General features: G+C 43.4%; 1 protein-coding gene across 1 annotated transcript in view; it reads left to right on the top strand.

Moving 5' to 3' along the window:
• The first annotated feature begins 5,988 nt into the window (after positions 1–5,988).
• The window catches only part of BRINP2 (BMP/retinoic acid inducible neural specific 2), a 64,889-nt gene continuing 44,590 nt past the window's right edge, over positions 5,989–26,287 (top strand). The window contains exon 1 of the mRNA XM_055418807.2: positions 5,989–6,386. Within this exon, the coding sequence (XP_055274782.2) occupies positions 6,115–6,386 (272 nt within the window). The 5' untranslated portion in view covers positions 5,989–6,114. The remainder of the gene's footprint in view (positions 6,387–26,287) is intronic.

Raw genomic sequence — 26,287 nt, 5'->3', positions numbered from 1 at the left:
TCAGATGTTCACAGCTGGATGTCAAAAGCTGGATTATTACCTAGTCAAGCATTTTTCTCTTCTTTTTTTTTTCTTTTTAATAAAAAACATAGTTTAATCCTACATTGTTTTATTTTTTAATTGAAGTATGGTTGATTTACAATTTTGTGTTAGTTTCAGGTGTATGGCACAGGATTCAGTTATCTCTCTACATATATGTGTGTGTATATATATATATATATAAAGTATTTTATTTGTAAAGTGTGTATATGTGTGTGTGTGTGTGTGTTAGTCACTCAGTCATGTCCATCTCTTTGTGACCCCATGGACTGTAGCCCACCAGGCTCCTCTGTTCATGGAATTTTCCAGGCAAGAATACTGGAGTGGGTTGCCATTCCCTTCTTCAGAGGATCTTCCTGACTCGGGAATCAAACCCAGGTCTCCTGCATTGCAGACAGATTCTTTACTGTCTGAACCACCAGGGAAGCCATATATATATTTGCTGTTGATTAGTCACTCATTCATGTCCCTAAGAGTCCACAACTCTTTGTGACCCCATGGACTTCAGCACACCAGGCTTCCCTGTCCTTCAGTGTCTCCTGGGGTTTGCTCAAACTCATGTCCATTGAGCTGATGGTGCCATTCAACCATCTCATCCTCTGTTGCCCCCTCAATCTTTCGCAGAATCAGTGTCTTTTCCAATGAGTCAGCTGTTCCCATCAGGTGTCCAAAGTATTGAGCTTCAGCATCAGTCCTTCAATGAATATTCAGGTTTGATTTCCTTTATGATTAACTGCTTTGATCTCCTTACTGTCCAAGGGACATTCAAGAATCTTCTCTAGTACCACAGTTTGAAAGCATCAATTCTTCGGTGCTCAGCCTTCTTCATGGTCCAGCTCTCACATCCGTACATGACTACTGGAAAAACCATAGCTTTGACTACAGGGACATTTATTGGCAAAGTGATGTCTCTGCTTTTTAGAATGCTGTCAAGGTTTGTCATAGTTTTTCTTCCAAGGTGCAAAGATCTTTTAATTTCATGGCCACAGTCACCATCCACAGTGATTTTGCAGCCCAAGAAAACAAAGTCTGTCACTGTTTCTTTATTCCCCATCCTATTTGCCATGAAATGTTCCCTTGGAATCTCTAATTTTCTTGAAGAGATCTCTAGTCTTTCCCATTCTGTTGTTTTCCTCTATTTCTTTGCATTGATCACTGAGGAAGGCTTTCTTATCTCTCCTTGCTATTCTTTGGAACTCTGCATTCAGATGCTTATATCTTTCCTTTTCTCCTTTGCTTTTTGCTTCTCTTCTTTTCACAGCTATTTGTAAGGCCTCCTCAGACAGCCATTTTGCTTTTTTGCATTTCTTTTCCATGGGGATGGTCGTGGTCCCTGTCTCCTGTACAATGTCACGAACCTCCATCCAGAGTTCATCAGGCACTCTATCTATCACATCTAGTCCCTTAAATCTATTCTTCACTTCCACTGTATAATCATAAGGGATTTGATTTAGGTCATACCTGAATGGTCTAGTGGTTTTCCCTACTTTCTTCAATTTCAGTCTGAATTTGGCAATAAGGAATTCATGATCTGAGCCACAGTCAGCTCCTGGTCTTGTTTTTGCTAACTGTATAGAGCTTCTCCATCTTTGGCTGCAAAGAATAGAATCAATCTGATTTCGGTGTTGACCACCTGGTGATGTCCATGTGTAGAGTCTTCTCTTGTGTTGTTGGAAGAGGGTGTTTGCTATGACCAGTGCGTTCTCTTGACAAAACTCTATTAGCCTTTGCCCTGCTTCATTCCGTGCTCCAAGGCCAAATTTGCCTGTTACTCCAGGTGTTTCTCGACTTCCTACTTTTGCATTCTAGTCCCCTATAATGAAAAGGACATCTTTTTGGGTGTTAGTTCTAAAAGGTCTTGTAGGTCTTCATAGAACTGTTCAACTTCAGCTTCTTCAGCATTACTGGTTGGGGCATAGGCCTGGATTACTGTAATATTGAATGGTTTGCCTTGGAAACGAACAGAAATCATTCTGTCGTTTTTAAGATTGCATCCAAGTACTGCATTTCGGACTCTTTTGTTGACCATGATGGCTACTCCATTTCTTCTAAGGGATTCCTGCCCACAGTAGTAGATATAATGGTCATCTGAGTTAAATTCACCCATTCCAGTCCATTTTAATTCACTGATTCCTAGAATGTCTACGTTCACTCTTGCCATCTCTTGTTTGACCACTTCCAATTTGCCTTGATTCATGGACCTAACATTCCAGGTTCCTATGCAATACTGCTCTTTACAGCACCGGACCTTGCTTCTATCATCAGTCACATCCACAACTGGGTATTGGTTTTGCTTTTGCTCCATTCCTTTATTCCTTCTAGAGGACAGAAATGGTAGGGACCTAACAGAAGCAGAAGATATTAAGAAGAGGTGGCAAGAATACACAGAAGAACTGTACAAAAAAAGATCTTCACGACCAAGATAGTCACGATAACTTGATCACTGACCTAGAGCCAGACATCTTGGAATGTGAAGTCAAGTGGGCCTTAGAAAGCATCACTACGAACAAAGCTAGTGGTGGTGATGGAATTCCAGTTGAGCTATTTCAAATCTTGAAAGATGATGCTGTGAAAGTGCTGCACTCAATATGCCAGCAAATTTGGAAAACTCAGCAGTGGCCACAGGACTGGAAAAGGTCAGTCTTCATTCCAATCCCAAAGAAAGGCAATGCCAAAGAATGCTCAAACTGCCGCACAATTGCACTCATCTCACACGCTAGTAAAGTCATGCTCAAAATTCTCCAAGCCAGGCTTCAGCAATATGTGAACCGTGAACTCCCAGATGTTCAAGCAGGTTTTCAAAAAGGCAGAGGCACCAGAGATCAAATTGCCAACATCCGCTGGATCATGGAGAAAGCAAGAGAGTTCCAGAAAAACATCTATTTCTGCTTCATTGACTATGCCAAAGCCTTTGACTGTGTGAATCACAATAAATTGTGGAACATTCTGAAAGAGATGGGAATCCCAGACCACCTGACCTGCCTCTTGAGAAACCTGTATGCAGGTCAGGAAGCAACAGTCAGAACTGGACATGGAACAACCGACTGGTTCCAAATAGGAAAAGGAGTGCGTCAAGGCTGTATATTGTCACCTTGCTTATTTAACTTGTATGCAGAGTACATCATGAGGAACGCTGGGCTGGAAGAAGCACAAGCTGGAATCAAGATTGCCGGGAGAAATATCAATAATCTCAGATATGCAGATGATACTACCCTTATGGCAGAAAGTGAAGAGGAACTCAAAAGTCTCTTGATGAAAGTGAAAGAGGAGAGTGAAAAGGTTGGCTTGAAGCTCAACATTCAGAAAACAAAGATCATGGCATCTGGTCCCATCACTTCATGGGAAATAGATGGAAAAACAGTGGAAACAGTGTCAGACTTTATTTTTCTTGGCTCCAAAATCACTGCGGATGCTGACCGCAGCCATGAAATTAAAAGATGCTTACTCCTTGGAAGGAAAGTTATGACCAACCTTGATAATATATTAAAAAGCAGAGACATTACTTTGCCAACAAAGGTCCGTCTAGTCAAGGCTATGGTCTTTCCCGTGGTCATGTATGGATGTGAGAGTTGGACTGTGAAGAAAGCTGATCGCCGAAGAATTGATGCTTTTGAACTGTGGTGTTGGAGAAGACTCTTGAGAGTCCCTTGTACCGCAAGGAGATCCAACCAGTCTATTCTAAGGGAGCTTGAATCTGGGTGTTCATTGGAAGGACTGATGCTGAAGCTGAAACTGCAATACTTTGGCCACCTCATGCGACGAGTTGACTCACTGGGAAAGACTCTGATGCTGGGAAAGGTTGGGGGCGGGAGGAGAAGGGGACGACAGAGAATGAGATGGCTGGATGGCATCACCGACTCTGTGGACATGAGTTTGAGTGAACTCAGGGAGTTGGTGATGGATAGGGAGGCCTGGCGTGCTGTGATTCATGGGGTCGCGGAGAGTCGGACACGACTGAGCGACTGACTGAACTGATTTGTCATGAAGTGTGGAGGCCAGATGCCATGATCTTAGTTTTTTGAATGTTGAGTTTTAAGCCAGCTTTCTCACTCTCCTCTTTCACTTTCATCAAGAAGCTCTTTAGTTCCTCTTCACTTTCTGCCATTAAGGTGGTGTCATCGCATATCTGAGGTTACTGATATTTCTCCCGGCAATCTTAATTCCAGCTTGAGCTTCATCCTTCCTGGCATTTTGCATGATGTACTCTGCATATAAGTTAAATAAGCAGGGTGACAGTATATAGCCTTGATGTATTTCTTTCCCAATTTTGAACCAGTTTGTTGTTCCATGTCTAGTTCTAACTGTTGCTTCTTGACCTGCATACAGGCTTCTCAGGAGGCAGATAAGGCAGTCTGGTATTCCTATCTCTTTTAAGAATTTTCCACAGCTTGTTGTGATCCACACAGTCAAAGGCTCTAGTGGAGTCAATGAAGCAGAAGTAGATGTTTTCCTGGAATTCCTTTGCTTTTTCTATGATCCACCAGATGTTGGCAATTTGATCTCTGGTTCCTCTGCCTTTTCTAAATCCAGCTGGTACATCTGGAAATTCTCGGTTCACATACTGCTGAAGCCTTGCCTGAAGGATTTTGAGCATTACTTTGCTAGCGTGTGAGATGAGTGCAACTGTGCAGTAGATTGAACATTCTTTGGCATTGCCTTTCTTTGGGACTGGAATGAAAACTGACCTTTTCCAGTCCTGTGGCCACTGCTGAATTTTCCAACTTTGCTGGCATATTGAGTGCAGCACTTTCATAGCATCATCTTTTAAGATTTGAAATAGCTCAGCTATTTCATATATACATGTGCATGTATATATATATGTGTGTGTGTATATATAAATTTTCAGATTCTTTTCTCTTATAAATTGTTACAAAATATTGAGTACAGTTCCCTGTGCTATACCATAGGTCCTTGTTGCTCATCTATTTTATATACAGTAGTGTGTGTATGTTAATCCCAAACCCCTAATTTATCCCTCCCCCCTCCCCTTTCCCCTTTGGTGACCGTAAGTTTGTTTTCTATGTCTGTGGGTCTATTTTTGTTTTGCAAATAAGTTAATTTGTGTCTATTTGTTTATCCACATATAAGTGATATATTTGTCTTTCTCTGACTTACTTCACTTTGTATGATGATGTCTACATCCATCCGTATTGCTGCTAATGGCATGATTTCATTCTTTTTTATGATGGAGTAATGCTCCACTATGCACATATACCACATCTTCTTTATCCATTTACCTGTCAGTGGACGTTTAGGTTACTTCCATGTCTTGGTTCTTGTAAATAGTGCTTATGTGAACACTGGGGTGACTATATCTTTTCAAATTATGGTTTTCTCTGGATATATGTCCAGGAATGGGATTGATGGATGATATGGTAACTCTGTTTTTTGTTTTATAAGGAACCTCCATACTGTTCTCCATAGTAAGCCTCTTTATTTTCTGTAAGAGATAACTAAACTGAGAGAAAGACAGTGATTTGCCCATTAATCCAGCTTCATAACAGTGATGGGACTTCACTATTCTACCCCCAATTCGCCATCAGAAAAATGGGGTTTCTCTTTGCTTTACATCAAGCCTCTAAAGGCAGCACAGTCTATGAGTCTAACACTGGAACACAGTGAACGTTTACATTTTTGATGGATGGTGTTGACTTTACATAGAAAACAAGGAAGCAGCACACCATAAGAGTTAGACCACCTGATGTCAAAATTCTGGTTTCTTCAGTTAAGAGCTGCATGAACTTGAGCAGCTTTCTTTATCTCACTATACCTTATCTTCTTATCTGTAAAATGATCATGATGATCATGGTGCCCCTAGGATTGTTTTAAGAATTACATGAAATGTACATGGACACTTAGCTCAAGGCCTAGAATGAAGGTGTATCACTAGGATGAAGGGTTTCCAGAAGGGTCTCTGCCCAGGGAGGTTTGATGTTCCCAGGCCCGCGGGGTCAGACCAGGGTGTGCAGCTGACATCTCCGTGTGGCCCTTTTCCAGTTCCAGGAGCCCTGGAGGAGCAACGAAGAGCGGGAGAGCCTGGCGAGAGAATGAAGACACCAACCGCCCGGGAGAAGCATGAGGTGGCAGTGCAGCGCTCGGTTTAGAGGGCTTCGGCCGGTGGCGGCGGCCCCATGGGCAACTCTACTGGCACTAGGCCTCCCCGGTTGGGTGCTGGCTGTCTCGGCCACGGCGGCCGCTGTGGTCCCCGAGCATCATGCCTCCACGGCCGGCCAGCCGCCCCTGGACTGGCTTCTCACCGATCGGGGCCCCTTCCACCGCGCGCAGGAGTACACGGACTTCGTGGAGCGCTACCGCCAGGGTTTCACCACCAGATATAGGATCTACAGGTGAGTGGGGGCTCCCCTCCGAAGCCAGTATGGGTCTGCAGGGATGCCAACCGCCAAGCCAGCTGGCAGACCGCAGATTGCACTAGGAGAGTGCTGGAGGAGTAGCAGGCAGGGTGAACAAGCTTGCCATGTTTTTTTTTTTTTTTTTTTTAAGCAAGAAGAAAACACATACAAGCTGGAAAACCTGCTGATGCCTCCTGGGGAACTTAGCAAAAGGGTTTCTATTTATAGGTTGTGCTGCTTATAAATTGAGGACAAATCAGGCGGCATGGAGTCAGCATGTGGCCCGTGCTGCTGCAGGAGGTCAGAGTCAAATGCTGGGGACGGGTTTTAACTAATGGGTGAGATACGTTTAGGAGTTGTAATTACCTGAACTTGCAAATGAAGGCAGGGCAGCTCCAGTTCCTGCCTTAGAAGTGGGGGGAGCCCCGCGGGGGCAGGGAGGGGCCTGCCCTCACCCTTGCCAACAGCACAACCTCAGCTGGCCTTGTGCAAGGAAAGGGGCGATGTCCTCCTGCCCTCTCTCTGCATGTCCCTCAGGAGCATCTGAGCTGAAAGTCAAACACATGACCTACCTGGTCCATCTGACTAGGCACAAATTCCCGGCTGCTGGAGCAGCACTTCAAAAGCACAGGGCTCCTCGAAACCCTCACCTCGGGTGACTCAGTGAGCCTCAGCACTCTCTGGAGTGTATCCCTGAATTCACCCTTGCCCCTCATCCCTGGGCTCAGCCTCTCCCTTAGTGTCAACCCCTTTTCCTCTTCACATTGACTGTAGTCTTCAGATAACTCTAGGAGCTTTGCTAAAATTTTCTTTTTAATTAAAGAGAGAAGACTCTTGAGAGTCCCTTGTGCTGCAAGGAGATCCAACCAGTCCATTCTAAGGGAGATCGATCCTGGGTGTTCATTGGAAGGACTGATGCTAAAGCTGAAACTGCAATACTTTGCCCACCTCATGCGACGAGTTGACTCACTGGAAAAGAGTCTGATGCTGGGAAAGGTTGGGGGCGGGAGGAGAAGGGGACGACAGAGAATGAGATGGCTGGATGGCATCACCGACTTGATGGTCATGAGTTTGAGTGAACTCCGGGAGTTGGTGATGGACAGGGAGGCCTGGTGTGCTGTGATTCATGGGGTCACGGAGAGTTGGACATGACTGAGCAACTGAACTGAACTGAACTTTTCAGTTACAGATTAATTCCTAATGAAAGGAGTGGAGATGGAATATGAAAAAACATAAAGAGAAACAGAATCAGAAAATCACCTCTTCTTTTGTCAGGTAGAGCTTGCTATCTGTAACTGGAGTGTATACATTCTTAGTCTTATGAACATGCTAAAGGTTTCACCCTCTTTCTGGATATAGCAGTTTACATGCCTTATGTATGTGAACTCACTTACTGTTTCTAACAATCCTCTGTGGGAAGAACAATTATTCTCCCCATTATACATATGAGAAAATTGAGGTCCAGAGAAGTTAAGGAACTTGTCCAGGGGCACAGTTGGTAAATGGTGAAGCCAGGATTAGCTCCCAAGCAGTCAGACTCCAAAGTCTGGGTCCTTAGATTATATTTAAAGAAATTGTATTTTTCTGTTTTTAAGGTGTTTTTTTTTTTTAATTTATTGTTGTTTTACTTACACAGTAACCTGTTTGGGTTAGTACGGAGTCTTAGAAATGAGCACTTAGCATATTCAGCACTGAGCGATTCATTTATAGGGCCCATTCTCCTAGTACATGATTTCCCACATGGCAGATGCACACAGACAGACAAGATGAGGTGTTTGAGGGTCTGGTGCTTCATGGTTGCAGAGGTATGTAGAAACAAGAGGTATGCAGAAAGGATTGCAGTTGATACTCTCTGCTTCAGCGGCTCTGGTCCTTGCCATCCTTCACACGCTATGGTGGAAATTCTCACAGGGCCACTGAGGCAGAGACCAGCTCAGGTGGGGTGACTGAGCGAAGCCTGCTCCAGTGAGAGAGGTTAACTTGAATCTCAGTAAATATATAAATTAGAACTGTATCCCCCACAAATTTTCTATAAGGTAAATTCAGGGTGATGTTTCTTATCAAAGAATTTCCTTTTCCATCCCTCCAAATAAAAGAAAAAGGAAAACAGAAAATCCCCCCTAGAATGCACTTACTGGTGAATTCCTCTGGTCCAGGAAAACAAGATTTAATTCATCTCAGACTTTTCAGTTTACCACTAAATCTTTCAAAACACTGTTATCATTATATATATATATATACACATATATACATATATACATATATGTATGTATGTATGTATATATTTTCAAGTAAAAGGGAACTGAAATGTCAGACTGGGAATCCCAACACCACCATTTATGTCAAAGGTCTCTGGGAACTAGAAGAGTTAAAGCACCAGTTTCCTTCTCCTCCACAGATGTTTCTTGTTATCAGGCCCCTGCCTCAAGCCTGGCAACCACTGAATGCCTGGGTGGCAGCTCAGAGCTGGCCTCCCGGGAGTGTCTGGAATCACTTCTGCACCATCAACAGTTCTATCAGTTGGTAATGTTTTTTTGATCATTTAATGTGACTAGCTCTTACACTGTGCCACTCTGTTTCTCTGGGGTCAGTTATTGCACCTGAACCTGTACTTGGGGAAACAGTAACCAGTCATTCTGACAGGAATGCAGGATTTGCAACCCTGTGAGGGGGCGATGAGAGAATGGTCCCACACAACTGCTCCAGGAGCATTCTGGGAGTCCTGCTTTTAGTTATTAAGCAAGATGGTGGATCCAGGGACACAGTGTTGTAGTGGCCTGTATTATCCCCATGAGAACTCACTCTTGTCCCTTCCCCTTTTATCCGTAGTGGTGATTCCCTCAAGCAATTCAAGACCTTGCTTACTATGACTAGAACAGGTGATGGAAAACTGGTAGACTATAGATTGAGGGTCATCTCCAAAGACTAGAAGGGCATTTTGTGTAGAAGGCCAGATGGAGAGAGTTTACAGAGGATATCAGAAAAGCTCTGCAGTGAGATATTGAGCCTTGAACAGAATTAGTCTTTTATTCAATTTTTTTTAAAATTTTTAAAATTTTTGTATTTGGCTGTGCCGGGCTCAGTTGTGGCATGCAGGATCTTTGTTACGTCATGAGGGTTCTTTTGTGGTGGCACACAGCCTATGGAACAGGTGGGCTCAGTAGTTGCAGCACAAAAACTTACTTGCTCTGAGGCATGTGAGATCTTAATTCCCCCCCAGGGATCGAACCTGAATCCCCTGCATTGCAAGGCAGATTACTAACCCCTGGACCACCAGGGAAGACTCTTATCCAATATTTTAAGAAAGCTTTTGGTGCTTGGAGATTGTATGGTACTTGCATGTGCTTTCCATATAAGAAAGGAGGTGAACTGTGATGGGGGAAGAAAAAGACTTTCCAGTGGGGTTAGAGTATTTGGTGTAGAATTTCATGAAGCTCTCTCCCAGAGCAGAAGAGAGGCCCTTCTCTTCTAGCTGTGTGTGAACATATCATAACAATTACACAATCAGATTCTAAGATTAAACTCCAAATCCTACCTCTTCTTTTCATTTTTCCATTCTTATTTGGAAATCAGAGTGTTCTCTCACTTGGTGGAGATGACCGATTGTTCTAAAATAGCTCTGGCCTCTCTAACCATGGGTCCCCAGAGATTATTGCTCTCTCCATTTAGGTTTGTATTCACGTAGGCACAGGTGCTTCAAAGTGAAGGTTCTGGAGCCAAATGACCTGAACTCTAATCCTAGAGCTGCAGCTTACTTGTTTTATAATGTTGGGATAATTATTTAATTTCTTTGTTCCTCACTTTCTTTATTTGTAAAACTGGGACAATTATAGTGCCCACCTCTAATGGACTGATGCAAAAATTAAGAGTTGATAGATGTAAAACACTTAGAATAGTGCTTAATAAATATTACCTATTATTAGAATAGCCTCAATAAATATTAACCAATGGAAAAGTTATAATGAAGTGAGAGCCATGGGTATTCTCTTTGTGATAACATCTGCTGAGGACTTAGCATTTGACAACTTACATTAGAAGGAGAAAAAAATATTCTCGTGTTTTTTTTTTTAATAAATAGAGAAGTGTTTCATGCTTCTCTATTTTTTAAATTAATTATTTGTGACCCTACTCCACAGCATACAGAACTTCCCCAACCACAGATCAAACCTATGCCCCCTCCATTGTAAGCACAGAGTCCCAAGCAGTGGAATCACCAGAGAAGTCCCTCTTGCTTTTTTTTTAAGTGTATTAACCTTAATTCCTTCTCTCTCTCAACTGGAGAATGAATGAATCTTCTCTGGGGCACACTCTTACTGGTCTTATGGACTATCAGAAGGAGATAGCATATTTCCAGCCTGTTTTAGAGTCACCATAGAGAATGACCTTTCTTGTAAAGTCAGGGATAACCAACTGAGAAGGCCTGCCTTGAGGTGTCCTACAGAAGGGAGGTGGTCCCTGCCAGCTCCCTGGTCCCAGGGCTAACACGAACAGTCTCAGGATGGCACCATTGTGAGGAAAGAGACAATATACATCCTTGTGAAAACTTTCTAAATAGCAGAATGGGGCTTGGCCATCTTACTCAATTTTTGGTCAGCTTTTAAATTCCATTAGCCGACCTCTCAGCAACTCCTCAAGACCTGTCAGACCAAGATCTGAGCAATCAGCCCACTTCTCAGACACTCTCTCTTAACAGGCTAGTGGTAAGAGCTGTAAGAGCAGAGATCCTGTCTCTAATTCCATTTGTGACCCCTGAATGCCCACATTTGCTCCACTCTTTAGCCCTCAGTACAATAAACATTTAAGTGATCTGCCTCTCACACCAGCCCTGTGAGGCAGGTGGGGACTCTTAGGGTTCAAAGTAGTGAGCTGGACTTGTTCAAGGTCAGAGAGGTAGCCAGTCACAGCCAGAAATAACACTCAGGGCTCCTGACTTGAAGTCTCCTGCTCATAACTCTAGACCATGCCACTTCCCTTTGACTGGTAAATGCATCTTCTTCATAGTGCGCAACCTAATCAGGCACCTAAATTGAGCTGATGCAAATGTAAATATGGTTTCTCGAAACACTCTAGCAGTAATGTTCCATTCTCTCTTTGCTACAAATCAAAGTAATGAGCAGTCTGGATTTTTTTTTTAATTTCTTTTTGTATTAAGGCTTTAATAGAGAGATAATCATGGGACTGGAAAAAATCCAAGCTGCTATGATGAAACACTTAAAACTCAGAAAGAATAAATTAAAATAAAGAGAGAATGTTAGAAATAGTATAGAACAACGAGTGTGATATGGTGGTTGGAAGAAAAAAGCAAGGCCAGGCATAATTCCAAATTATCGATCTCAGTCATTAATGCCTCCATTTCTATCTGTCTCTCTTTTAGAAAAGAAGGGTCTGGGGATGTGTTAGAAGTCTTTTGAGAGGACAACAAATCAAAAATTAATAGATATCTTCATTTAAAAAAAGACTCATGTTTTTTTTATCATATTCTGGGCAGAGTTTTCAAATTTTGAGAACCAAAGTAGAACAAAGCTTAAAACCAAGAGGTTGGAGTGGTACCCAAAGGTAGGCAGTTGAGAAACAGAAATGCGTTTTAGCAGGTGCATCTGGAAACATCCAGTAGGACAAGCTGGGATAGAATCAGATGGTGTGCTGAATGACATCCTTTAAAAGAACCTTTCCACAGGCACCAGAGCAGTTATCTTAAGGAAAGATAATCTGTTTATGATTCATCAGGATGAAAAACAAGGCTTGACAATAGCTTACCTGAGAAGGAAGTAAGACACAGGCAAAACCAAATATTTCGTCCATACTGCTCTGTGTGTGGTCTGTGGACCAGCAGCATTGGTATTACCTAAGAGCTTGTGAAAACTGCAGAACCTCAAGCCTTGTCCCAACCTACAAAATCAGAATATGCATTTTAGCAAGAGCCCCACATGAACCGTATAGCACTAAAGCTTGATTAGACTAAGTGCTTGGGAAATGGAGAGAAGAGAGGAGTGGCCAGAGTGGAAAAGGACAGAAGGCTTCATGGTAAGGCAGCATCCTCCATGATGCACTTGAGGTAGTGAGAATATTTACAGGCGATGCTACAAATAGAGTAGTAGTCACGGGAAATTGAATTTAGGAATTGTTAGTGCCAAGGCACATAAACTCATAAGAATAGATCCAAGCAGCTGGGGGAAAGGATTTTTAAAAGCAGAAAAGGCTGGAGGGCCTAGAACCAGCCTGTGGGTGCCTTGTGGGAGATGGAGAGGTGAGGAAGCAGAGAGCAGCTGTGGAAGCCATCACAGAGGGAGCACCAGAGCTGATTTATCATCCGGACCACGTCTCATGGACTAACAAACACTGATTTGAATAAACAGCGAACCCTGGGAGAGGCAGCATCTCCAATTAAGAGATCACAATCCACATAAATAAACGGCAACCTCAGTCTGCCTGGGTAAATCCCAGTGATTTCCTAGGTGTTCATTATGGCTGCAGAGGTAGAGAAAGGTTGTGTTATCACGCAGCTGCAGGGCACCACAAGGGAAGCCCTGGTTCTCAGGCGGATGGGACAGGCAGGGAAGGAGATGAGCTCTGCCAGAACCACTACCATCATCTGAGAAAACTGGTTGATCTCTGCCCTTCTCGCTGGGTTCCTATTTTGGCAAGGGAGTTTCTTGAGATGGAAGAAGAGGAAGAAATAGTACAAAAACTAGAGCAAAGCAAAACCAGAGGCATTGCAGAATGATGAGCCTCGAGACTCATCACAGGTACTCTTTCTTGGTCCATAGAGGTGAGGAGGTGGAAGGGGAACAGAATGAAATGTCTAAAATCTACTTTCCTCAAGAGTTCACTGCTGGCTAAATATACAGCCCAATATCTGACATAGACTGTCTAATCTAGGCTGTAGACCCAGCCCAAGGACTTCACCCAAGGAATTTTATTCCAGAAGTGTCTGGAGGTTGAGCCCTACAAGGGCATACAGGCCCTGGAATCAGACATTGCAGACCCTCATCCTTGGACAGCGTCTCCTCTCCATCTTAACATGGCAACATCTGGGACCAGTGGAGCCGACCTACGTTAATGAGGAAGTGTGCTGCTCACCTGGAGAAAGGATGAAGCACGTAAACAGACAAAGGTGATTCAAGAGCGTGAGAAGAGCAGTATCCCTTCAGTCCATTTTATTGAAGGCCAACTCTGTGCTTATCCTTCTACAAGATTCTGATAATAAATCATGAATGGGAAGGACACAGCCCTTGACCTAGTGGAACTCACAGGACCAGTGCATTTGGAGGACGTGCTAGATGGCTCTGCACAGTAAGGTTGAGGAAAGCTGCAATGAAGTAATGCCTTAGCTGGACTCTGATGGCTGAGTGGGAGCTTTCTGGGTAGAGAGCTTGGGGAACAGAGCCATGGACACAGAAGCAGTATAACCAAAGGTGTGGGAGCACCAGGTGTGCTTTAGAAACTGAGCAGCCAGTTCCAGTTATCCAGTGTAAATGCTGAGAAGCATGTGACTGCCCTTCCTCCACCTGTTCTGTCCCACTGCCTTATGTCTGCCATATCTTGTCCCTCCAGCATTCCAAAAGGGTCTCCTAGACACTGATTTCTTTCAGGGTGCAGTTTTAAAAAGCCTCTTACCTGAAGTAGTATGTCATTTTCCTGTATTCAGTCAGTTCAGTTCAGTTCAGTTCAGTCGCTCAGTCGTGTCCGACTCTCCGCGACCCCATGAATCACAGCACGCCAGGCCTCCCTGTCCATCACCAACTCCCAGAGTTCACTCAAACTCATGTCCACAGAGTCGGTGATGCCATCCAGCCACCTCATTCTCCGTCGTCCCCATCTCCTCCCGCCCCCAACCTTTCCCAGCATCAGAGTCTTTTCCAGTGAGTCAACTCGTCGCATGAGGTGGCCAAAGTATTGCAGTTTCAGCTTTAGCATCAGTCCCTCCAATGAACATCCAGGATTGATCTCCTTTAGAATGGACTGGTTGGATCTCCTTGCAGTATAAGGGACTCTCAAGAGTCTTCTCCAACACCTGTATTAGCAATGAGTAAAATGAAGTAGAAGTAATTACATATCTGTAGAAGGCAGGACCAAAGGCAATTCCTTGTGTTTCTACCTGGGAAAAATGGACTTTGAATATGCACCTGCTGATAAAATGATATGCCATGCTTTGAGATCTTTAAAGTCACCTGTTCAACTGAAAATCCAGTGTCACCCATGCTTTAAAATTTGAATTAGAGTAAGTTTCCCACACTGTGTGTTTGCTCGTTTGGTCCTCTTGCAAGCATTTATGGAACATCTACTTTGTGGAAAGCATTATTCTGGGCACCATAGCAGGCTGCAAAAAAGAAAACAGGATTCTACTGATTTCTAGGAGTTCAGCTGTCCAGTTTGAGTGACAGCACACTCACGGGAAAAACACATTAGAATGTAGCATCCCAGGCTCTGGGGAGAAAAAGATATTTAGCACATTCTCAGTGAGTGATGGATAGATTTGGTCCATGAATGTTGTATCAGAATAAATTCTCAGGATGTCAATCCCATGCTCCCCAAGGACAAAATGACTCTTGCCCCAAATTTTCTCATGTCTTCTGGGGGGTTATATCCAGGTCATTCATATAGGATTGAAATAGGATTGCACAGGTGGTCTGTGAATAGAAAATGTAAAAAAAAAACACATGCAAAAAAGGCAGGGAAAAAGCCAGGAAGGCCAGGGGGAGAAAGCCAGTTCAGTTTTGTTTTCAGATGAGATTTAGTAGAAAGATCTTGAGTCAGTCAGGCAGAGAAAAAGAGGATTAATTTTTGCTTTGAGAAATAATTAATTTTATTCATGAATGAATTGCTACTTAGAGGCGCGTAGATGTGGAAAGGAATGAGGTAGGCTTCATCTAGAAACGTCGCGACACAGATGCAGACAGACAGGGACACTGGCTAGCCACGTGGTCTTTTCATTCTTTTTTTTTTTCCCTTCAAGAGAAGAGCTTTTTCTGGGTCAGGGATTCTCCATTTTTTTCCCCTGCTATTCAGCTTCTGCCACATTTATCCCACCTCAGGGCTTCCCACATCTCCTACAAGAAAATTATGTCAGTTCATGTTGTTTAGAACAGTGAGCGGCATGTGGCGGGGCATTTATTCACTCCGTGCATGTTTATTATCTCTGTGTGCTGGCCGCTTCCCAAGGGTGGGGGGCACAGCTGTGAATGAGATGCGGCCCAGGCCTCAGGGAGCTCTGCCCTCCAGGAAGGCAGACCCACGGGAGCAAGTGGTTGGAAGTGAGCTGAGGTCTGTGCGGCCGACCAGAGCACTGGGTGTGAGTTTGATTCCCAATGCCAGTTATCTATTTTCTCCTCTGGGATTTGAAACAGGTGAGAGTGCTCGCAAGGTGCTCAAAGCCAGTGGGACAGATTTATCACCGTAAAGCAGGGCTGGAGATAAGGGTTTGGACTTGAGTCTGAGACAGTTATGTGAATTCCTCTTCTCACAGTCTGTCCTGACTCAAAGACAGCCTTCTGGTCTTTCAGACTGATTTGCCCAATCCTTCGTGAAGCAACTGGAGAAGGCATCATTGGATACTGCAGATGGGCTGGGCAGGTGACCTCAGATGGAGCTCTACCAGCTGAGCAGGAGAAAACCCTGGAAGGGATTGTTGACTGGGGGTGTGGGTACACAAGAGAGAAGTTTTCTGTGAACAGGGATCTCAAAGCATTGACTGTTGTTGTTGCTGTTGTCACCAAGTCGTGTTCAACTCTGCCATCTCGTGGACTGCAGCATGCCAGGCTTCCCTGTCCCTCACCACCTCCTGGAGTTTACCCGAGTCCATGTCCATTGAATCAGTGATGCTATCCAACAATCTCATCATCTATCTCTTTCGTCTCCTGCCTTCAATCTTTGCTAGCATCAGGGTCTTTTCCAATAAGTCAGCTGTTAGCATCAGATGGCCAAAGTATTGGAGCTTCAGCTTCAGTGTCAGTCTTCCAAAGAGTATTCAGGGTTGATTTCCTTTAAGATTGACTGGTTTGATCTCCTTGCTGTCCAAGGGACTCTCAAGGGTCTTCTCCAGCACCACAGTAAAGCATCAGTTCTTCAGCACTCTGCCTTCTTTTTTGTCCAGCTCTCACATCAGTACATGACTACTGGAAAAACCACAGCTTTGACTAGAAAGACCTTTGTCAGCAAAGTGATGTCTTTGCTTTTTAACACACTGTCTAGGTTTGTCATAGATTTCCTGCCAAGAAGCAGTCATCTTCTATTTTCATGACTGTAGTCACCATCCGCAGTGATTTAAGAACCCAAGAAGAGCAACTCTGTCACTGCTTCCACATTTCCCCCTTCTATTTGCCATGAAGTGATGGGGCCAGATGCCATGATCTTGGTTTTTTTTAAATATTGAGTTTTAAGCCAGCCTTTTCACTATCCTCCTTCACCCTCACCAAGAGGCTCTTTAGTTCCTCTTTGCTTTCTGGCATTAGACTGGTATCATGCGCAGAGCCAGAGATCAAATTGCCAACATTCACTGGATCATAGAGAAAGCAAGGGAATTCCAGAAAAACATATACTCCTGTTTCAAAGGCCCATATAGTCAGAGCTATATATAGCTTGTTGGCTATAGCTTGTTGGTATAGCCAACAAAAGTCTGTCTAGTCAAAGCTATGGTTTTTCCAGTCGTCATGTATGATGTCAGAGTTGTACCATAAAGAAAGCAGAGCACCAAAGAATTGATGCTTATGAACTGTGGTGCTGAAGAAGATTCTTGGTAGTCCCTTGGACTGCAAGGAGATCAAACCAGTCAATCCTGAAGGAAATCCTGAATATTCATTGGAAGGACCGATGCTGAAGCTGAAGCTCCAATACTTTGGACACCTGATGAGAAGAGCCGACTCACTGGAAAAGACCCTGGTGCTTGGAAAGATTGAGGTCAGGAGGAGAAGGGGATGACAGAAGATGAGGTGGTTGGATGGCATCCCCAACTTGATGAACATGAGTTTGAGCAAACTCCAGGAGACCGTGATGGACAGGAAAGCCTGGTGTGCTGCAGTCCATGGTGTTGCAAAGAGTCAGACACGACTCAGCGACTGAACTGTTTCATTGACTACACTAAAACCTTTGACTGTGTGGATCATAACAAACTGTTGAAAACTCTTCAAGAGATGGGAATACCAGACCTCCTGAGAAAGATGTAGACTACACAGTATTAAAGTGCGGGCCACAAGGCCGCAAGCTGTCACCAGCCTCCCCAGTTTCTTCATGGGATGAAAGGAGTAAGGGGGCAAAGAAGGAAGATTGTTTTGAAACGGCAAATGCATAAATTCTCTCTATATTGTGACATAGTAATAACAATAATAAATACTGACTATGTATATTGAATATTCACAATGTTCCTAACATCTTACCAAGTGCATAATAGTATGTAATTGTGCATGTGCGTGCTCAGTCGTGTCCAGCTGTTTGTGACCTTGTGGACTGTAGGCCATCAGCCTCCTCTGTCCATGAAATTTTGTCTTCCATGGAGTTTTGTCCAGGCAAGAATACTGGAGTGTGTTGCCATTTACCACTCCAGGGGATCTTTCCAACCCCGTGATCGAACCCGGTTCACCTGTGTATCCTGCATTGGCAGGCAGGTTCTTTACCACTGTGCCACCCAGGAAGCCCTAAAGCATGCACCCAGTGTGGGACTCAAACCTTCAACTCTGAGATTAAGAGTCTCATATCTGTTAAAATTATCATTATGAGAAATGTACCAGGGAGATACTCTTGGTGTACATGTTTTACAGATGAAGACACTGGGTTTTAGAGGTTGTTAATGAAACTGGTAAGAGGACGAGCCAGCAGTCAATACAGTAGAGGATCTGATCATTATATGATTATTATTGAATCAAATCTGAACCTGGGATTCTTAATGCTCCAAGAGAAACGGTGCCTTCTCTTATAACTACCTCTGCTCTCTGCCCCTCCTGCTCTTCCTTCTGGCATTCTGGCAGATCTTTGGGATGGAGAAGATGGGCCTCAGGGGGCTAGAAGGTGTCTCATCCCCCTCAAAATCCCTGTAGTTCTGTGTTTCCACCTGAGCTCTCCATCTGTACTTGGGCTCTGGGGAACCCTTAGTGGGAGGAAGCTACAGATGAACCTTCCTGGAGCAGCTCACCCACAGAGAATTTTGTATGTGTTGGCTTTGCACTGTGGTGTATTTCTCTAAGGCTGCGGTGTAAATTGAATTTCTGCAAATCAGATCCTCTACTGGAGGAACACTTAATGCCATTTCCAAAATGCAGTATCTTATTTTTTTTCCTGGCAATAGCTTATAAAAATCCAGTGCTAAGCCAATCTCTAGCCCCTGACTTTAGAATCCAGTAGCTACTGATTCATAAGCACACACTGTCCACTTGGAAATGTCTTATATTTCAAGGAATATTTCCATCCAGCCAGAAGAAGCCATAGGTGATGGATATAACCTCTACTTATTGGGCCACTTTGTAAATGTGGAGTTTCATGTAACGACAAGATTGGTATATGCTCTGGGTCATTCCCACTTAGCCTTTTTGTCCACAGCGCATCATGGAATCAGATGAAACAGTGAAAGAAACCTAGAGGCTGGGACTCCCAAGTCAGCTTTAGAATTTGTAGGAATAGAGTGAACAGATTAGCCACCTGGACCGTGGCTTAGAGAGGATGCCAGAATCTGGCAGAGCTCCTTCTCGGTGCTGTGTGGTTCCCTCTACACTTGTTTAATGCTCCCTAGTTCTGCCACCATGCCAGGCTCTCCCCTGAGCCCAGAAATGTGCTTCTTTCTCCCTCCCTCTTTCAAAAAATGAAAAACAAGCTGTGTACGTCAGAATGAACACACAGTCTCACTGGCCAGGCGGGAGGCCCTAGAGGGATTAAAATGAGGTAGCCAGAACTAGCTTTGAACCAAAGCCTTCATTACCAGCCTTGGTGCCTGGGAGAATTCTCATCTTCCGTTTGTTGGCAGTGCCTGCGCCTCACTGGGGACACGCTAGTGACGGAGGAGGAAGAGGAAGGAAGACTCTTTGGGGAGTGAGTTCTCCTGGACCCACAGAGGCATGTAAATACCTAATGATCCCTCAACGGCAGTCACATAGTTGGTTTATTAGTAACGGAGGTAAACTTAAGTGTGATGAGCCAGGCTTTGCTTAGCTGTGTTCTGCTTATGTTCTAAAGGGTGAGTCTGGTAAAGACCACATGCAGAGGAGAGGAGGCTGTCAAGTCCTTGAAGGTCAGCCTCGGTCATCTGAAAAGTGATGCTCAAATGGGACTCCGTAGAGGAAATGTGGCTTTAGAGGCTGATCATACATACGTCTGCCTTCTGTTTCCACCAAGTAGGGCGATGTCCATTCTGGTGCCTGCAGGCCTGGAGACTAAATCAAAGAACCACAGATTTAGTGGTTGGTCTAGAGTAAAAGCCCAGAGCTGCAGAAACAGTGTCTGAGGATATAGGGCAGCCTGGCAACATGGGATGGCAGAATGGAGCATAGGTGCCCAGAAATGTGAATTAGAAGGAAAGTTTATTTTTATTTTTTATTAAAGTTTAGTTGATTTACAATACTGTGTTAGTTTCAAGTGTACAACACAGTGATTCAGTTACACACACACACACACCACATTGTTGTACAGTCCCTAAGTTGTGTCCAATTCTTTGTGACCTCATGGACTGCAGCATGCCAGATTCCCCTATCCTTTACTATATCCGAGTTTGCTCAAATTCATATCCATTGAGTCAGTGATGCTATCTAACCATCTCATTCTCTGATGCCCCCTTCTCCTTTTGCCTTCAGTCTTTCTTAGCATCAGGGTTTTTTCCAATGAGTTGGCTCTTTGCATCAGGTGGGCAAAATATTGGCGCTTCAGCATCAGTCATTCCAATGAATATTCAGGTTGATTTCCTTTAGGATTGACTGGTTGGATATCCTTGCAGTCCAAGAGACTCTCAAGAGTCTTCTCCAGCACCACAGTTAGAAAACATCAATTCTTTGGCCTTCAGCCTTCTTTATGGTCCAACTCTGACATCCGTACATGACTACTGGAGTAACCATAGCTTTGACTTTACAGACCTTTGTTTACAAAGTGATGTCTCTGCTTGTTAATATGCTGTCTAGGTTTGTCATAGATTTTCTTCTAAGGAGCAAGTGTCTTTTAATTTCATGACTGCAGAAACTGTCCAAAGTGATTTTGGAGCCCCCCAAAATAAAGTCTGTCACTGTTTCCATTTTTCCCCCATCTATTTACCATGAAGTGATGGGACAAGATGCATGATCTTAGTTTTTGAATCTTGACTTTTAAGTCAGCTTTTAAACTCCTCTTTCACCTTCTCCAAGAGGTTCTTTAGTTCCTCTTTGCTTTCTGCCATTAGGGTGGTATCATCTGCATATCTGAGATTATTGATATTTCTTCTGGCAATCTTGATTCCAGCTTGATCCAGCCCAGCATTTTGCATGATGTACGCTGCATATAAGTTAAATAAGCAGGGTGACAGTATACAGCCTTGATGTACTCCTTTCCCAGTTTTCCCAGTTTGTTGCTCCATGTCCAGTTCTAACTGTGGCTTCTTGACCTGCATATAGGTTTCTCAGGAGGAGGTAAAGTGGTCTTGTATTTCCATCTCTTTAAGAATTTTCCACAGTGTGTTGTGATCCACACAGTCAAAGGCTCTAGTGTAGTCAATGAAGCAGAAGTGGATGTTTTTATGAAATTCCTTTGCTTTTCCTAGGATCCAACAGATTTGGGCAGTTTGATCTCTGGTTCCTCTCCATTCTCTAAGTCAGGCTGTACATCTGGAAGCTCTCAGTTCACATACTGTTGAAGCTGAGTTTGAAGGATTTTGTGCATATAATTTAAATAAGCTGGGTGACATATACAGCCTTGTCGTACTCCTTTGGTAACCATATGTTTGTTTCCTATGTCTGTGAGTCTGTTTCTGTTTTGTAAATAAGTTCATTTGTATCACTTTTTTAGATTCTACATATAAGTGTTATCATATGGTTTTGTCTTTCTCTTCTGACTTTACTAAGCGTGATAGTTTCTAGGTTCATCCACATTGCTGCAAATGGCATTATTTCGTTCATTTTTATGGGAAATAGATGGAAAAACAGTGGAAACAGTGTCAGACTTTATTTTTGGAGGCTCCAAAATCACTGCAGATGCTGATTGCAGCCATGAAATTAAAAGACGCTTACTGCTTGGAAGGAAAGTTATGACCAACCTAGATAGTATATTAAAAAGCAGAGACGTTACTTTGCCAACCAAGGTCCGTCTAGTCAAGGCTATCGTTTTTCCCGTGGTCATGTATGGATGTGAGAGTTGGACTGTGAAGAAAGCTGATCGCCAAAGAATTGATGCTTTTGAACTGTGGTGTTGGAGAAGACTCTTGAGAGTCCCTTGGATTGCAAGGAGATCCAACCAGTCCATTCTAAAGGAGGTGAATGCTGGGTGTTCATTGGAAGGACTGATGCTAAAGCTGAAACTGCAATACTTTGGCCACCTCATGCGACGAGTTGACTCACTGGAAAAGACTCTGATTCTGGGAAGGATTGGGGGTGGGAGGAGAAGGGGACAACAGAGAATGAGATCACCGACTCAATGGACATGAGTTTGAGTGAACTCCAGGAGTTGGTGATGGACAGGGAGGCCCGGCGTGCTGTGATTCATGGGGTTGCAAAGAGTCGGTCACGACTGAGTGACTGAACTGAACTGAACTGAATACTCCACTGTGCATATGTACCACATCTTCTATATCCGTTCCTTTGTTGATGGATATTTAGGTTGTTCCCATGCCTTGGCTATTGTAACTAGTGCTGCTGTGAATGTTGGGGTACATGTATCTTTTTGAATTAGAGCTTTAGTATTTTTCTGGATATATGCCCAGGGATGGGATTGTTGAATCATATGGTAATTCTATTTATTTTTTTTTCTGTTTTAAGGAACCTCTATCGGAGAAGGCAATGGCAAGCCACTCCAGTACTATTGCCTAGAAAATCCCATGGATGGAGGAGCCTGGTTGGCTGTAGTCCGTGGGGTCGCTAAGGGTCAGACACGACTGAGCGACTTCACTTTCACTTTTCACTTTCACACATTGGAGAAGGAAATGGCAACCCACTCCATTGTTCTTGCCTGGAGAATCCCAGGGAAGGGGGAGCCTGGTGGGCTTCCGTCTATGGGGTCACACAGAGTTGGACACGACTAAAGTGACTTAGCAGCAGCAAGGAACCTCTATACTGTCATACATTGGGTGTACCAATTTACATTCCCACCAACCGTAGAAGAGAGTTCCATAAGCAAACTTTAAAATCATTTATTTCCTACCCAAGGCAGACAACTACTCCACAAATCCCCAAGAAAGTGATCAACCAGCCTTGGCTCAGGCAGGTCCAGTCCTGAGTATTTTCTGAAGCCAATTTCCATCCAGTAGCCCCAAACACTCTACAGATCTTTATGAAACTGAATCTCAGTCTGTTTTGTTTTTTTTCATAATTCTACTCATTGGTTCTGAGTCTGCTTTCTCCTGTTAATCTAGAATAAGTGAAAATGCCTCTTCTTCACAAAAAGGTCTCCAGATACTTGAAAACAGTTATTATTCTCTGTGCTTCTTTGACTTACTAGCATACTGAGACTTCCCTCCAGAAGTTCTTTTCTCTCTCTTTCCCCTTCTTTCATATTATGTCTCTCAAACTTGCTTATTATCCTTGTTTCTTTTTTCCCTCCTCTCTCTTTTCCATCTTGGACCTTCATGATCTCATTCAGGACTAAGACTCATATCCCATCACTCGGTCATCACCTAGGGCCTCTGAGTTCTTTTCTGGGTCCTGGTAAACAAGGAAAGAGATAATAAACAAGAAATTGATGTCAACATAAGGTTTTTTCCCTGGCTCCTGGAGAGCTTGCTTGCTTAGTCACCTTTCAAAGTGCTCAAGGCTTTTGTCACAGATCAGTATCAGTTCACCAATCTGGAGTTTCTCAGACCAAGCACTTTTCCTCTCCACAGATTTTCTTTAACTTTTTGTATTCTGTGCAGTTCTTAAAGATTAGTGATGTAAATCATGGCACACCTCAGAAAATGTGGTAACTCTATTCAGGACCTGAAGCATCAATTCTACAAGAAAAGTGGGAAATATGTTGCGGGTTTTTGTTTCTGTTTACTTGCTAAGTCGTGTCCAATTCTTTGTGACCCCATGGACTACAGCATGCCTGACTTCCCTGTCCTTCACTATCTCCTGAAGTTTGTGCAAACTCATGTCCATTGAGTTGGTGATTCCATTCAACCAAATCACCCTCTGTCACCCCCTTCTCCTCCCACCCTCAATCTTTTCCAGCATCAGGGTCTATTCCAATGGGTCAGCTCTTCGCATCAGGTGGCCAAAGTATTGGAACTTCAGCATCAGTCTTTCCAATGAATATTAAGGGTTAATTTTCTTTAGGATTGACTAGTTGGATCTCCTTGCAGTCCAAGGGACTCTCAAGAGTCTTCTCCAGCACCACAGTTAGAAAGCATGCATCAATTCTTAGGCACTCAGACTTCTTTATGGTCCAACTCTCACATCCATACATCACTACCGGAAAAATCACAGTTCTGACTAGATGGACCTTTGTTGACAAAGTGATGTCTCTACTTTTTAATATGCTGTCTAGGTTTGTCATAACTTTTCTTCCAAGGGGAAAATGCCTTTTATTTATTTATTTATTTTTATTTATTTTTTATTGGAGGCTAATTATTTTACAATATTATATTGGTAGGTTTTGCCATACATTGACATGAATCCACCCTGGGTGTACATGAGTTCCCCCTCCGGAACCCCCCTCCCACCTCCCTCCTCCCTTTATCCTCCCTCTGGGTCATCCCCGCACATCAGCCCCCAGCATCCTGTAACATGCATCGACCCTGAACTGGTGATTCGTTTCACATATGACAACATACATGTTTCAATGCCATTCTCCCAAATCATCCCACCCTCACCCTCTCCCGCAGAGTCCCAAAGACTGTTCTATACATCTGTGTCTCTTTTGCTGTCTTGTATACAGGTTTATCATTTGCAACTTTCTAAATTCCATATATATGCGTTAGTATACTGTATTGGTGTTTTTCTTTCTGGCTTACTTCACTCTGTATAATAGGCTCCAGTTTCATCCACCTCATTAGAACTGATTCAAATGCATTGTTTTTAATGGCTCAGTAATACTCCATTGTGTATATGTACCAAAGCTTTCTTATCCATTCGTCTGCAGATGGACATCTAGGTTGCTTCCATGTCCTGGCTATTATAAACAGTGCTGCAATGAACATTGGAGTGCATGTGTCTCTTTCAATTCTGATTTCCTCGGTGTGTATGCCCAGGAGTGCGATTGCTGGATCATATGGCAGTTCTATTTCCAGTTTTTTGAGGAATCTCCACACTGTTCTCCATAGTGGCTGTACTAGTTTGCATTCCCACCAACAGTGTAAGAGGATTCCCTTCTCTCCACACCCTCTCCAGCATTTATTGCATGTAGACTTTTGGATAGCAGCCATTCTAACTGGTGTGAAATGGTATCTCATTGTGGTTTTGATTTGCATTTCTCTGATTATGAGGGATGTTGAGCATTTTTTCATGTGTTTGTTAGCCATCTTTATGTCTTCTTTGGAGAAATGTCTGTTTAGTTCTTTGGCCCATTTTTTGATTGGGTCATTTATTTTTCTGGAATTGAGCTGCAGGAGCTGTTTGTATATTTTGGAGAAAGGGGCAAATGCCTTTTAATTTCAAGGCTGTAATCACCATCCACAGTGATTTTGGAGCCCCTCCCAAATAAAGTCTGTCACTGTTTCCATTTTTTATTCATCTATTTGCCATGAAGTGATGGGACTGGATGTCATGATTGTAGTTTTTTGAATCTTGAGTTTTAAGCCAACTTTTTAATTCTCCTCTTTCACCTTCATCAAGAGCCTCTTTATTTCCTCTTTGCTTGCTTCCATTAGGGTGGTATCATCTGCGTATCTGAGGTTATTGATATTTCTCCCAGCAGTCTTGATTCCAGCTTGTGATTCATCCAGCCTGGCATTTCTCTTTCTGGCTTTATGGTGAGAGAATGAATGTAGGCTTTTCATTCAAGTGAAATGTAGGGGGGGAAAAGCCCTAACTTTTCTTCTCAGCTTCTCAAATAATTGCACCTCCCACTTGATTTGATTTTGTACACCTAGACTTATATGTGTTAAAGCCATAGCCAGAATGGCCCTCATCCTGTTATCTACTACAATTATTGCATTTCCTATATTATTTGCTGTGCTTCATAGCATGACGAGTCACCTATAACTTCCACCTCTTTCCCATCTTCCCTTTGACTTGTGTGGCTTTCATCTCAGCACTGCCTTTCAAAGCCAAGCTCTTCTCTCTTGTCCCAGCTTCATTTACCACTTGGCCTTTTCTCTCTTCTCTAATCCAACCTGCCTAAAATCCTCTGTTGGGCCCTCTGTGCCCAAAGGATAAAACCCAGTGTGCTTTCTAAACATGAAAGTCTCTTCTAAATCCATCCTTTCACTGTTTCAGTAGATATTCCTTGAATTCTGACCTTGTGCCACTGATCATACCCCATCTGCTTATCCTCTGTTTCAGTCTCAGTAAGCATCTCCAGATTTGCCCAGATGCAAAAGACTTCCTAAGATCCCATGTGTCTTTCCATATCCCATTTCCTCTTCCAGCAAAGCTCTTGCCATTTTCTCTACCAGCTAAGCTCTAACTCACCTTTCAAACCCATATCCAAGTATCACCTCCCTATAGCATCTTCTTTGGCTCCCACAGACAAGTTAGTTATTCCTACTTCTGGTTCCGCAACAACTGTTCATATTTCTGCTTTAGGACTTATTTTGTACATAGTTAATTATTTATTTGACTATCTCTGTTTGCTCTTCACTTGGCTCTGAGCTCCTGAAGACAAAA

Source organism: Moschus berezovskii, chromosome 17 (genome assembly GCF_049115385.1).
Source record: "Moschus berezovskii isolate FMDL1 chromosome 17, NW_MosBer_1.0, whole genome shotgun sequence".
Taxonomy (NCBI): domain Eukaryota; kingdom Metazoa; phylum Chordata; class Mammalia; order Artiodactyla; family Moschidae; genus Moschus; species Moschus berezovskii.
The sequence above is the reverse complement of the archived record's forward strand: the minus strand, read 5'-3'. Positions and strand labels throughout refer to the sequence as shown.